This window comes from Vicugna pacos, chromosome 3, assembly GCF_048564905.1.
Source record: "Vicugna pacos chromosome 3, VicPac4, whole genome shotgun sequence".
Taxonomy (NCBI): Eukaryota; Metazoa; Chordata; class Mammalia; order Artiodactyla; family Camelidae; genus Vicugna; species Vicugna pacos.
Genome location: NC_132989.1, coordinates 59,805,768 through 59,818,900, shown reverse-complemented (window position 1 = coordinate 59,818,900; position 13,133 = coordinate 59,805,768). Strand labels below are relative to the sequence as shown.

At 34.7% G+C, this 13,133-nt stretch overlaps 1 protein-coding gene across 1 annotated transcript in view; it reads left to right on the top strand.

Moving 5' to 3' along the window:
* Positions 1-13,133, top strand: part of ADGRV1 (adhesion G protein-coupled receptor V1) — a 440,955-nt gene that overhangs the window by 82,119 nt on the left and 345,703 nt on the right. The window contains exons 34-41 of the mRNA XM_072958404.1: positions 1,016-1,146; positions 2,185-2,284; positions 2,928-3,107; positions 3,728-3,891; positions 9,591-9,684; positions 11,644-11,722; positions 11,828-11,966; positions 12,577-12,718. Coding sequence (XP_072814505.1) covers positions 1,016-1,146; positions 2,185-2,284; positions 2,928-3,107; positions 3,728-3,891; positions 9,591-9,684; positions 11,644-11,722; positions 11,828-11,966; positions 12,577-12,718 — 1,029 coding nt within the window. The remainder of the gene's footprint in view (positions 1-1,015; positions 1,147-2,184; positions 2,285-2,927; positions 3,108-3,727; positions 3,892-9,590; positions 9,685-11,643; positions 11,723-11,827; positions 11,967-12,576; positions 12,719-13,133) is intronic.

Below are 13,133 nucleotides of genomic sequence, written 5' to 3'. Positions count from 1 at the left end.
CTACTCTCCTTGTTTAAAAAGTGTCAGAAGTGTTTACTTATTTGGATAACTAAGTAAAAGTGGTATTTTTAATGACTATGCATGGATTTCAACTATATGTCTATGCTCTAAAATTTGAATAAGGATGTGTTCTTTTCAGCCTTTTAAGCATCAATTCATTTATCTTTTTATAATAATTATTATTTTTAGTGATACAGTTTATTAGTATACCTTAACTTGTGCTCCTCATTGTAAAACTTTTGAATTCAGCATCTTTTCAGCAAGCTAGATGGCTACAGCAGTACTCTCTAGGAGCTTACTTTCCACTTTCAGCCATTTAGAAGAAATGACTACTAAGATTTTCTTCACTTTTACAAAGTATTACATGAGGATAAAAGCCAGGAATGGAAAGTATCTAAAATACCTCAATTATCCAGGAAGGATAACTGTAACTTTGGGAAAGTTACAGAGGTTGATGTACAGATTTGACACCTTTCCTTTGTATTTCTTTTTATAAAACAAAATCATTGATGATATATGTAAGTTACAATTTAAAGAAATGTGATTTTCAGGTATTTGCAAGCATTTTTATGCATGCATTGTGTAAAATCACATTGCATACCAGTGTAAGGAATTTGTATCCTTTTGAGAAGTGAAGGAAGAATTTACTTATGTCATTACTAGTTTTGACCATGAGGACTTAATAATTTTCTTTACTTTACAGAACATTTATGTTCTGGTGCATGTTTTGGAGTGTATGTTTGTGTTTTCCATTTTAGCATGTGCCTTTGTAGCTTTTACATGTTGAACTTCCTGATGTTCTACTAAGTGGAAATATTTAGAAGTGGGTTAAACAATAATGTGTTAATAAACGGTAAGCATGTATAAAGCTTCTAGACAATTGCAAACGGAACACCTTTCTAATGTTTTTGGAAAAGGTGCTTCAATTGCATGTTTGGGATTTGGGTTTTGTTGGCTTCAGATGTTAAGTTCATGTTACATTAAACGTTTATCAATCTGTACATTTCACCTGCAGGAGAAATTTTACAATTCCATGTGATAAGAACACCCCCTGGTCGAGGAAATGTTACTGTTAACTGGAAAATTATTGGGCAAAACCTAGAACTCAATTTTGCTAACTTTACTGGACAACTCTTCTTTCCCAAGGTAATACCACAAAGAAAATGCTTTACTGCAAATATCTGGAGGAAGCTGTGTTGTGAGGAAATGGGAAAATTCTGATTATGTAATTCTAGGATGGAGAGAGATTGATGAGGGAGCTGCTTGCTTAGAAACCTAAAGGGAGACTTAAGGAGGGGGTTTATTTTTCTGTTAAGTACTTGGTAGGTCTCCTTTAAGGAAACAAGATGTTGACTTGGTATTTGAGGCAAGCCCTCTTGCTGCCTTCCTGCCCTCCTCCCACTGTTGGTGTCACCTGTGTCATTCTGGAGATGATAAACACTGCTTGTCCCTCTTCTCTTACTCCTCTCTGTCTTGGAACTTTAAATGCACTTGGGACTTTAAATGTTTCATTCCTATGAAGCAGCAAATATAGCCCTAGAAACAAATGTCTTTTTACCTCCTGTTCACACAGTATTTTTGAAGTTATATTTAAAGGCTCTTTCTGATAGTTTGAAAGAAGACGGTTGGTGGAAAATAAGTATTTAAAAGCAGTTCTTGGATAGAAAATCAACACTACTTTATTGTAACTCTATCATCTCCTCTTCTCCACACTCACTTGATATGAATTCTTGTTTGATAATGTGTTTAATTCTTTTCTCTTCATTTCCACTGCCTCGATACTAAGCCAAACCCCTATAACCTTCTGTCTTGAGTACTACATTTGACTTCTAATAACTGGTTTCCCTTCAACACTGGTCTTATTTTCCAGACTCCAGTTTTTCCCATTCATGACTGCCTTTGAAATCTATTGCTTTGTCTGAAATGTTCAATAGTGCTATACTGCTCATTGGATAAAATCTGCATTCATTAGCTCAGCACTCAGAATCTTCCACACTTAGTCTCTGCCTATTTTAAGCCTGGTTTCATATGAGACAGTAGTTTTTTATTTAATCTATTTTTTTTAAGCCATGGAACTCTGTAAGTGAAAGTATATTTGGATGCACAATTTATAAGGCCAATAAAAGCAGAAGGTAGTTTGTGTTCAGTGACATAGAGGGATGAATTTCTTTCTGTTTGACGTAGGGGTCACTGAATAAAACAATATCTGTGCATTTGTTGGATGACAGTATTCCTGAGGAGAAAGAAGTATACCAAGTTATTTTGTATGACGTCAGGACACAAGGTAATGCAGAATTTAATTACATTTTTTTCTCTGGTATATTATTCTTTTCAGAAAAAAGATAATAGTTGCGATCTCTATATTTAACAATTAAATACATACTGATTTTTAAAATATTACTTATAGTATTGTCTGTCTCATAAAAATTTAGATCCAAAAAAAGCAGCTCAGAATGGAAATACCTACCTTTATGAATTCAATTAAAGCCTTTAAAATTTTTGTTAAATATTTCTTTATGAAATAAAATACATTTCCAAAGGTAGAATTTTTCTGAAATTAATTTTATACTAGCATATCAGTTTGAATTCTGGACCAGTTATGTGGATAAATCAGATTTAATAATTGTGGGCAAATTGTCTGGGTACTTTCTTCAGTTTCTGCTCAGTTTCTGTAGTTCAGATGATCAGTATAGCAAATAATGATAATAATAGGCCAAGGAAAAATAAATTCATGATTTGCTGTCTAAGAAAAAGAAAACTATAAAGTAGGTACTGTTTGTCAACCAGAAGATTTCTGTTAGAGAAGTAAATGGAATAGAATACTTTCTGATTACTTTAATGTGTTTCAGAGAGCGGGGTTATAGTTTAAGTATTTAGAAGTTAATGCCAAATCACTGTTTATTTCTTGTGGTCCATGACATTCTTAGGAGTTCCACCAGCAGGAACTGCTCTGCTCGATGCTCAAGGATATGCCTCTGTTCTGACTGTCGAAGCCAGCGATGAACCACATGGAGTTTTAAATTTTGCTCTTGCATCAAGATTTGTTTTGCTCCAAGAGGCTAACGTAACAGTGCAGCTTTTCGTCAACAGAGAATTTGGATCTCTAGGTGTGTGTTACTGTAGAATGAATGGCGTTTCCAGGAGGATGCTTTTTAAATGTTCTGTTTAGGGCGATGAAAGCCATTGCTAAAACAAATCAGGGACAGGAAAAAATTGTATTTATTAATTCAGAACAGGAGTTTATAACTTCTTTATTTTTGAAAGATTAAAGGAATTAACTAGTTTCACAAAAGTGCTGTGTAACAAACAATCAAAATCTCAGCAGCACGTGTAATAGGCTAGCTGTGGGTCCACTAACTGACTCTGGGCTTGATCAGGGAAGGCTGTACTCCTATGCTTCTCATTCTCGTGGAACCAGTAGAGACACAAGAAAGCAAGCAGGCTCAGAACCACATCAGCACTTTTACCTTGTACTAGCAGCCAAAACAAGTCATGCAGCCAAACTTAGAACGTCTGGAGGCAGGGCAGTATGCCTTGCCCACAAGGTGTCATCTCTCAGCCGTTACCTATGACATGGTAAAGGCCAACGATTTAGAAAGGGGTGAGGAATTGGGGCCAGTAACACAGCTAGTGTAGGTCCTTCTAGGCAAAGTCAAAATGTTCATAATGAGATATTATTTTTAAATTTTAAATAATTATAAAATGTTTTCCCATCCAATTCAATTAGGAGCCATTAATGTTACATATACCACAGTTCCTGGAATGTTGAGCCTAAAGAACCAAACAGAAGGAAACCTAGCTGAGCCAGGTGTTGACTTTGTCCCGGTAGTTGGCTTTCTGATTTTAGAAGAAGGGGAAACAGCCGCAGCCATCAACATCACTATACTCGAGGTAAAACTATTTCACTATTATTGTATTAAACCTGGATAACCAGATAAAGCGTAGATCGATTAAATATTCTGGTGCCTTTCAGTCAGCCTTTTTCTTTTCGTGACTTTTTTAAAACCACATGGGGGATTCTGTTCTTGTCTAGATAGTCTAGTCTGCTGTTGTGTATTTTATTACAGAAACATCTTGCTATAAAGAGAATTTCCTTAGGGCAGTCCCTTTAGGATGGCATTGGCCTCAGAGATTTCCAAAGGAGCATTTTGATTACTCCAAAGGATTCACTGGAATAGCAAAGCCACGTCGCTCAGCGTCTTAGTTGTTAGGACTGGTTAAATTAGAGATAGTGAGAGACTCACTAGAGGCTGATGGTATAAAATGTGATTATGGTCAAACTTAATCATTGGTGACTGAAGTGTTTTAAATGATTTTTCATATTGTGAAATCTTGTTGCATTTTGAGACTTAGTGTTTCAACTATCTAAATACATTTCCAAGAGGTTTATGGAAATAGTACGAAAATAGAGAAGGTAGGAGATGGTGTGTGTTTGGGGGGTTAGGGAGGGAAAGAGAGAGAGAATAAATATTGCCTTAGAAAAAAATTTTCAATTACTATGTATTTAGGGGGTTCTCTTTTTGAAAGAGATTTTTGCTACAAAATTATGAGTACTGTAAACCATTTACCATCTGAAGTCAGTAATTCTTATTTTGTTGATTATCATGGCCCTGTGACCTAATATAATAATGTGAGAACTCTAAAGCTGTAAGATGAAAGGTAATACTATGTCAGTGTTTGACATAAAGATTTGATAAAACTTTAAGGTAAGTCTTCTTTCAACTATGTAATCTATTAATGTAACTGAGTATAAATAAATGGATACTTACTCAGATATGTTAGTTTTTTTAATAAACTTTTTTTATTGAGTTATAGTCATTTTACAGTGTTGTGTCAAATTCCAGTGTAGAGCACAATTTTTCAGTTATACATGAACATACATACGTTCATTGTCACATTCTCTTTCGCTGTGAGCCTGCACAAGATCCTGTATATATTTCCCTGTGCTACATAGTACAATCTTGTTTATCTATTCTACATTTTGAAATCCCAGTCCCTTCCCACCCCCCATCCCCTTGGCAACCACAAGTTTGTATTCTATGTTTATGAGTCTGTTTCTGTTTTGTATTTTTGTTTTTTGTTTTTTTTTTTCAGATTCCACATATGAGTGATCTCATATGGTATTTTTCTTTCTCTTTCTGGCTTACTTCACTTAGAATGACATTCTCCAGGAGCATCCATGTTGTTGCAAACGGCATTATGTTGTCGGTTTTTATGTTTGAATAGTTATTCAATTGTGTAAATATACCACAACTTCTTTATCCAATCATCTGTTGATGGACATTTAGGCTGTTTCCATGTCTTGGCTATTGTAAATAGCGCTGTTATGAACATTGGAGTGCAGGTGTCTTTTTGAAGTAGGGTTCCTTCTGGATATATGCCCAGGAGCGGGATTATTGGGTCATATGGTAAGTGTATTCCTTGTCTTTTGAGGAATCTCTGTTCTTTTTTCCACAGTGGCTGCACCAAACTGCATTCCCACCAGCAGTGTAGGACGGTTCCCTTTTCTTCACAGCCTCTCCAGCATTTGTCATTTGTGGACTTTTGAATGACGGCCATTCTGACTGGTGTGAGGTGATACCTCATTGTAGTTTTGATTTACATTTCTCTGATAATTAGTGATACTGAGCATTTTCTCATGTGCCTATTGATCATTTGTATGTCTTCCTTGGAAAATTGCTTGTTTGGATCTTCTGTGCATTTTTGGATTGGGTTGTTTGTTGTTTTCTTATTGAGTCGTATGAACTGCTTATATATCCTGGAGATCAAGCCTTTGTCGGTTTCATTTGCAAAAATTTTCCCCCATTCTGTAGGTTGTCGTATTGTTTTACTTATGGTTTCCTTTGCTGTGCAGAAACTTGTAAGTTTCATTAGGTCTCATTTGTTTATTCTTGCTTTTATTTCTATTGCTTGGGTAGACTGTTCTAGGAGAACATTTTTGAGATGCATGTCAGGTAATGTTTTGCCTATATTTTCTTCTAGGAGGTTTATTGTATCTTGTCTTATGTTTTAGTCTTTGATCCATTTTGAGTTTATTTTTGTGTATGGTGTAAGGGAGTGTTCTAGCTTCATTGATTTACATGCTGCTGTCCAGTTTTCCCAACACCATTTGATGAGGAGACTGTCTTTATTCCATTGTATATTCCTGCCTCCTTTGTTGAAGATTAGTTGACCAAAAGTTTGTGGGTTCATTTCTGGGCTCTCTATTCTGTTCCATTGGTCCATATGTCTGTTTTTGTACCAATACCAGGCTGTCTTGATGACTGTAGCTCTGTAGTATTGTCTGAAGTCTGGGAGAGTTATTCCTCCAGCCTGTTTCTTTATCTTCAGTAATACTTTGGCAATTCTAGGTCTTTTGTGGTTCCATATAAATTTTATTATGATTTGTTCTAGTTCTGTGAAATATGTCCTGGGTAATTTGATAGGGATTGAATTAAATCTGTAGATTGCCTTGGGCAGTGTGACCATTTTAACAATATTGATTCTTCCAATTCATGAGCATGGGATATCTTTCCATTTTTTAAAGTCTTCTTTAATTTCCTTCATCAGTGTTTTATAGTTTTCCATGTATAAGTCTTTCATCTCCTTGGTTAGATTTATTACTAGGTATTTTATTACTTTGGGTGCTATTTTAAAGGGGATTGTTTCTTTACTTTCTTTTTCTGTTGATTCATCATTATTGTAAAGAAATGCAACTGATTTTTGAACGTTAATCTTGTAACCTGCTACCTCGCTGAATTCTTTGATCAGCTCTAGTAGTTTTTGTGTGGACCTTTTAGGGTTTTCTATATATGGTATCATGTCATCTGCATATAGTGACATTTTTACCTCTTCTTTTCCAATTTGGATCCCTTTTATTTCTCTCTTTTGCCTGATTGCTATGTCTAGGACTTCCAAGATTGTGTTGAATAGGAGTGGTGATAGTAGGCAGCCTTGTCTTGTCCCAGATTTTAGTGGGAAGCTTTTGAGTTTTTCACCGTTGAGTACTATGCCAGCTGTAGGTTTGTCATATATAGCTTTTATTATGTTGAGATATGTTCCCTCTATACCCACTTTGGTGAGAGTTTTTATCATAAATGGGTGTTGAATTTTATCAAAAGCTTTTTCTGCATCTATTGAAATGATCATGCGGTTTTTGTCCTTTCTCTTGTTGATGTGATGTATTACATTGATTAATTTGCGTATGTTGAACCATCCTTGTGTCCCTGGGATGGGTTTTAAAGCAGAAAATATATAGCCACCCTTTAGGGGTCTAGTTTACAGAGTCTACTTATATGAACACAGGGTTTTGAAGTTTCCTTTTTCTTTTCCCTTGAGCTTTGAAGCCCTTTCTGTTACAGAGTAGTGCAAGATTAAGAGGCTGCAAGCCTGGATATACAGAAATAAGCCAGGCTGGGGGTTGATAAGGGGAGAGTCATTGCATGGGGGTGGAGAACAGATGGGTTAGATGGGGGACAGTACCTTTTACATAACTGATTCTGTAACTCACATTGGTCCGTATATTATATAAGATAGAGGCTGTGACCTTCATTTTCTAATTTTTTTTCACATGGGAACATATCTCCATTAAATAAAATGAAGAGACAAGTGTATGTTGTGATATTATATATTCATATAAATATATACATTGAGTTTCTATGTAAATATTGTTTGCTGTCTAGTCACTACTGATGTGGGTTTTGCTAGTCCTCATATTTTGAGTGCCCGCCTTATTGTCAGTGCTCTTGGATGGACTGGTGGTTAATAGTAATATTATATTAAAATTAACCATCACAAATATCTGTCACTTTGAAGGGACTCTTTCGAGGCCAGGCAGTCCATACACATTATTTTTAATCATTATTGGAATCCCCAAAGTAGCTGTTATTTCTCTCACTATAAAGATGGTAGAATTGAGGCCTTAAAGTTTAGGTACCTCACCTGAAGTTACAGAAATTTAGTACCAGGTCTTCTTGACTGCAAAGCCTGTGTTTTTTCCATGATTTTATTCTATTCGTCATTCTAATCATTGGCTATTAAGGTAATTTAAAATCTTTTCCTCTTATTATATGTAAGATATATTAGGTTTGTGTATTTATATATTTGGTTTACATATTATATTAATCTAGGTCAAAAATGATATAATATTAGCAATTTCACGTGGTTCAACCTAATAACTTACCATACGTATAAGTTTAATAGTTTATTTTTTTAAATTTCAGCTTTATTGAAGTATAACTAACCAATTCTGCATGGCATCATGTAGAACCTAAAAAAATATGAAATTATAAGATATTTAAAGTGTATATTGTGTTGATGTGACACATGTACACATTGTGAAAGGATTCCCTGCATCTAGTTATTAACACGTCCATCACCTCACTTATTTATCTTTTTGTGTGTGTGAGAACATTTAAGTTCTACCTCTCTAGCAAGTTTCAGTTTTACAGTACAGTGTTGTCAGCTGTAGTCACCATGTTTTACATTAGCTCCTCAGACCTTATTCATCTCATAGCTGAGTTTATACTTTTACCAATCCCTCTCAGTTTTCCCTACTGTCCAGCCCCAGCAACCAGTTTTCTACTTTTTCTTTCTGTGAGTTTGACTCTTTTTTTTTTTTTAATTATACATGTAAGTAATACCATGTAGTATTTGTCTTCCTCTATCTGGCTTATTTCGTTTAGCATAATGCCCTCAAGGACCATCCATGCTGTTGAAAATGGAAGGATTTCCTTCTTTCTCATGGCTGAATAGTATTCCATTTTATATATATACCATGACATCTTTATCCATTCATTTGTTGATGGACACTTAGGTTGTTTCCATATCTTGGCTATCGTGAATAATGTTGCAGTGAACATGGGAGTGCAGATACCTCTTCTCTCTGCTGTTTTCATTTCCTTTGGGTATATACACCCAGGGTGGGTATGCTGGTAGTTATATTTTTAACTTTCTGAGGAACCTTCATATTGTTTTGCACAGTGGCTGCACCAGTTTACGTTCCTACCAGCAGTGCACAGGGATTCGCTTTTCTCCACATTCTCACCTACACAAAAACACTTATGTTTTGTCTTTTTGATAATTGCCATTCTAACAGGTATGAGGTGATACCTTATTGTGGTTTTGATTTGCATTTCTATGATGATTAATGATGTTGAGCATCTTTTCATGTACAGGTTGGCCATTTGTATATCTTCCTTGGAAAGATGTGTATCCCATTCTTCTGCATTGTAAATCAGATTATTAGTTGTTTTGCTGTTGAGTTACATGATTTTTAAACTGTGTTTTGGATGTATATGATTTGAAAATATTTTCTCCCCTTCCATTAGTTGACTTTTTTTTGTTGATGGTTTATTTTGCTGTGCAGAAGCGTTTTAGTTTGACATAGTTCCACTTGTTTATTTTTGCTTTTGGCATCAAATCTAAAAAAAATCTTTGCCAAGACATGTTTATTTTTTCTAATTTACATCTTTTCTACTCTATGTTTGCATTTTAAAATTTTCTGTATATTAAGTACATATATTTATAAGATCATTTTAAAAAGCAGCTTGTGAGAGGTGATTACTTTGAGAGCATAATTATAGGGAATTTAATGGATGTAATTTTTGCAGGATGAAATACCAGAACTAGAAGAATATTTCCTCGTAAATTTAACTTACGTGGAACTTATCATGGCTCCTTTAACTTCATTTCCTCCTAGACTAGGTATGATGGGATTTTTGTTTGTCTCTATTTACTCACTGCAAATGAAGTAGTTTCTTTCTTTCTTTCTTTTTTTTTTGATCAGAAGTGATCATTGTGATGTTTTTTAATCTCAGCTGTATGTGAAAATATGTTGGGCTTTTAGATTTATTTTGATTTGGAGACCATAATATATTATCATTTTGTACACTGGACAGCATAAAGACATTTAAGAATTATTGTGTGATGCTTTTTAAGCATTGCAGTTTTTTTAGAACCTAATTTGTAATCTTCAAAATAGAATTAGTTATTATTAAGGCATTTTCCTTCTAATATTTAATTTGCTAATTAATTAACAATTAAATAATTCACTAATTTAATTTATTTTCATTTGTTCTCCAGCCTATCAGATGTTTTTATTTTCTCTTAGATTAAGCAAAACTTTTATTTGTTTGTTTGTTGTGTTCTCTGCTTCTTTTTTGACTTTTTATCTTTTTCTTTTCATGCTTTAGAAAAGACTCAGTTAATTCATTACAGACTAAAAGGTAAAACTTGTACCTCAGTACAAATTTATGTAGATTACGTTAAAAAGATGTACTCCTGTTATTAAAAGACAAACTCCTGTTTATGATTTAATGTTTGATATTGGAGATTTTGTTAGAAACTTGTAAATGTGATGGCCCACTGGCGGCTGGTGGTGAATAGCACTGAGGTCGCCTGCTCCCCACCTCATGGTTAGAAGAACTCCGGGCAGAGGGAAAATTAGTCTGGGTTAAAGGGGGAGAAGCAGGGCCTAGAGCGGTGGCCTGAGCATAGAGGTTCCTCGTTCACTTCTGAGGCTCAATACAACTTTGAAAATAGCGGAAGGGAATCATCAGTTTTTAACATATTATTATTATTATTATTGGGAAAGTTTCAATCCTTTTGCAAAAGAAATATATGACTCTAATGACTAAGCTGTTTACATCAAGCAGTTGTTACAAGGTGATTATTGTTCATACTAAGAAAACTAACAGAGTACATCATATTTTCCGATGCTCATACTAGAGGTAATTTGAATAGTTTAGCCATTGGTAAGTGCTGTCTAATGCCCGTTTCAGGTGCTTTGTATACTGGTACCAGTATTCCTTACATTTTCCCATTTTACAGATGCAGGAGCTGAGGCTAAGTGATGCTAAGTAACATGCTGAAGTCACACAGCTAGGAAATGGTGTAGCCTCTGGTTTGATGGGTACAGATACTGAGTTTACATTCCTTCCTAGTCAATGTTGATCTTTTCACTCAGAGAGAATTATACTCTCCTCACCCCTTCTTCGCCCAGGCAGCTGTCATGCGTATCGTAGAGTACAGTAGAGCCACTGAAATTAAAAAGAAAAAAAGACAAATATATTTAAAAAAAAGAACAAAACATTAACAGGCTTAGTTACTATTTCAAGACTGAATAATGAATATTGGTAACATACTGAGCGTGATGGACAGAATACAAAATAAAAAGGGAAAAGAGAAATTTAATCTTAGTTTTTATGCCACCTAACCTTCCCCCATCTTTCCCACTTTTCTCAGCTTCTGTTTGTATCCCTGTCTCTTTTTCACACCTGTTTTTCTCTGCAGTACCTCCTGCCTTTATCTCCCTCTTTCTTTTGTCTTCTCTTTCTACTCTTTGTGACCATCCCCATTTTCCTCTCCTTTTGAAATGGGTTGAAATAACAGAAATAAAACCATAACCTTGGTTGCTTGTTTTATACTGTTCTTGGTTGAGTGTAGATTTCTATTAGTCAGTGGTCCTTGTTAGCAAAAAGTTTTTCATTCGAGTGTTATAAGTATTTATGTCTTATTTTCTTAAACATCTTTTGAATAACATCAACAATACCTCTATATTAGGAATTATATAATACCAAAGGTGTGGGCTTTAAAATTCTGAATCAGATAGTTCTCCATTAATCATTTACACTTATTTTAAAGTATGTTTCCACATTTCCTCAGATTCAGAGGGCTTGACGGCACAGATTATTATTGATGCCAATGATGGTGCTCAAGGCATGATCCAGTGGCAGCACAGCAGGTAAACCCAAGGCTGCGTGACTGCCCTTTTTTTAGGGGTTTAGATGCTTCACTGTCTACTGAATAAACGCTTATAAGGAAAAATGATGTATTCTCTTTATTATAGGTTTGAAGTAAATGAAACCCAAGAAAGTTTAACACTGGTAGCCCAGAGGAGCAAAGGGGCTCTTGGCCACGTTTCCCTGTTTGTGTATGCCCAGAATTTGGAAGCACAGCTGGGGCTGGATTACATCTTTACCCCAATGGTGAATTCATTGAGAATTATAGTGATTTAGGTTCTGTAAATAAATTAGTCTAAAGATAATTAACTACCATAATAGTCCACAGTAAATTAGAGCAAAGATTTTCAAGTGGAATAGTTCTCTTTACTATTTTAATAAAATATGTAAATTGCATTTTTAGTACTGTCCTAAAGATTGTTCTGTATTTCGTTTCATTCAGTCACTATCTTATTGCAATATTTGATAGTGGAGAACATAGGTTATTGTGTTAAAGAATTTATATCATTAGATGACCTTCCCAGAGTATTTCTCATACTTCTTGAAAATGTTAACTCTTTCATTTCTTTGTTTTAATTTAGGGAAACACCTTTGTTATTTGAAAATGCTTTTTATTTTGTCTCTTCATGTCCTTTACTGCTTAGTCAAATGTTTGCTTTTCTTCCTGTAGAACTTTTACTGTTTAAACTTAATATTGTCAATTTAAATAAAAAGAGATCATGTGAAAAAATAAGGAAAAAATCCCTATAGACAGCTTATTTCATATTCACAACTACATTGTATTTGTTTCCAAGCATTTTCTAACAACTCAGGGTGTATTTATATATAATACTGTCTACTTTACTTTTTTGACCAGATTCTACATTTTGCTGATGGAGAAGGGTATAAAAATGTTGACATCATGATTCTTGATGATGACATTCCAGAAGGAGATGAAACATTTCAGCTGATTTTAACAAATCCTTCTCCTGGGCTGGAGCTGGGGGAAAATATACTAGGTAATTGATCATTTCATATACACAGCTCCCTCTCACTCCTTCATTTCTGCTGTTGTTGTAATATGGAAGCAGTTGTAGAGGGATTAGAGAGACTTAAATGGATTTCTGTGCTTAGAGTGAAAATATTTTAAGTTAATGATTTTAGAATTTCATGTCATTGTAACAGTGCTTCTAGCCTGTATGTTTTGTGTGTGTGCGTGCGGCGTGTGTGTAAAAATCAAAAAAGTAGGTTGGTAGCAAAAATATTATTAAGTGATTTCTGCAATTATTGTACATTTTATTTAATTTGTGAATGTCTCCCCTTTGGAATTTGAATTCTGCTCTGATTTTCTGTTTAGTAGCAGAAGGAATGACAAGTTAGCAATTTCAGTGTCATCTAACTGCTGTAGTGTTTCTACATAAAGTTGAAGTGTAT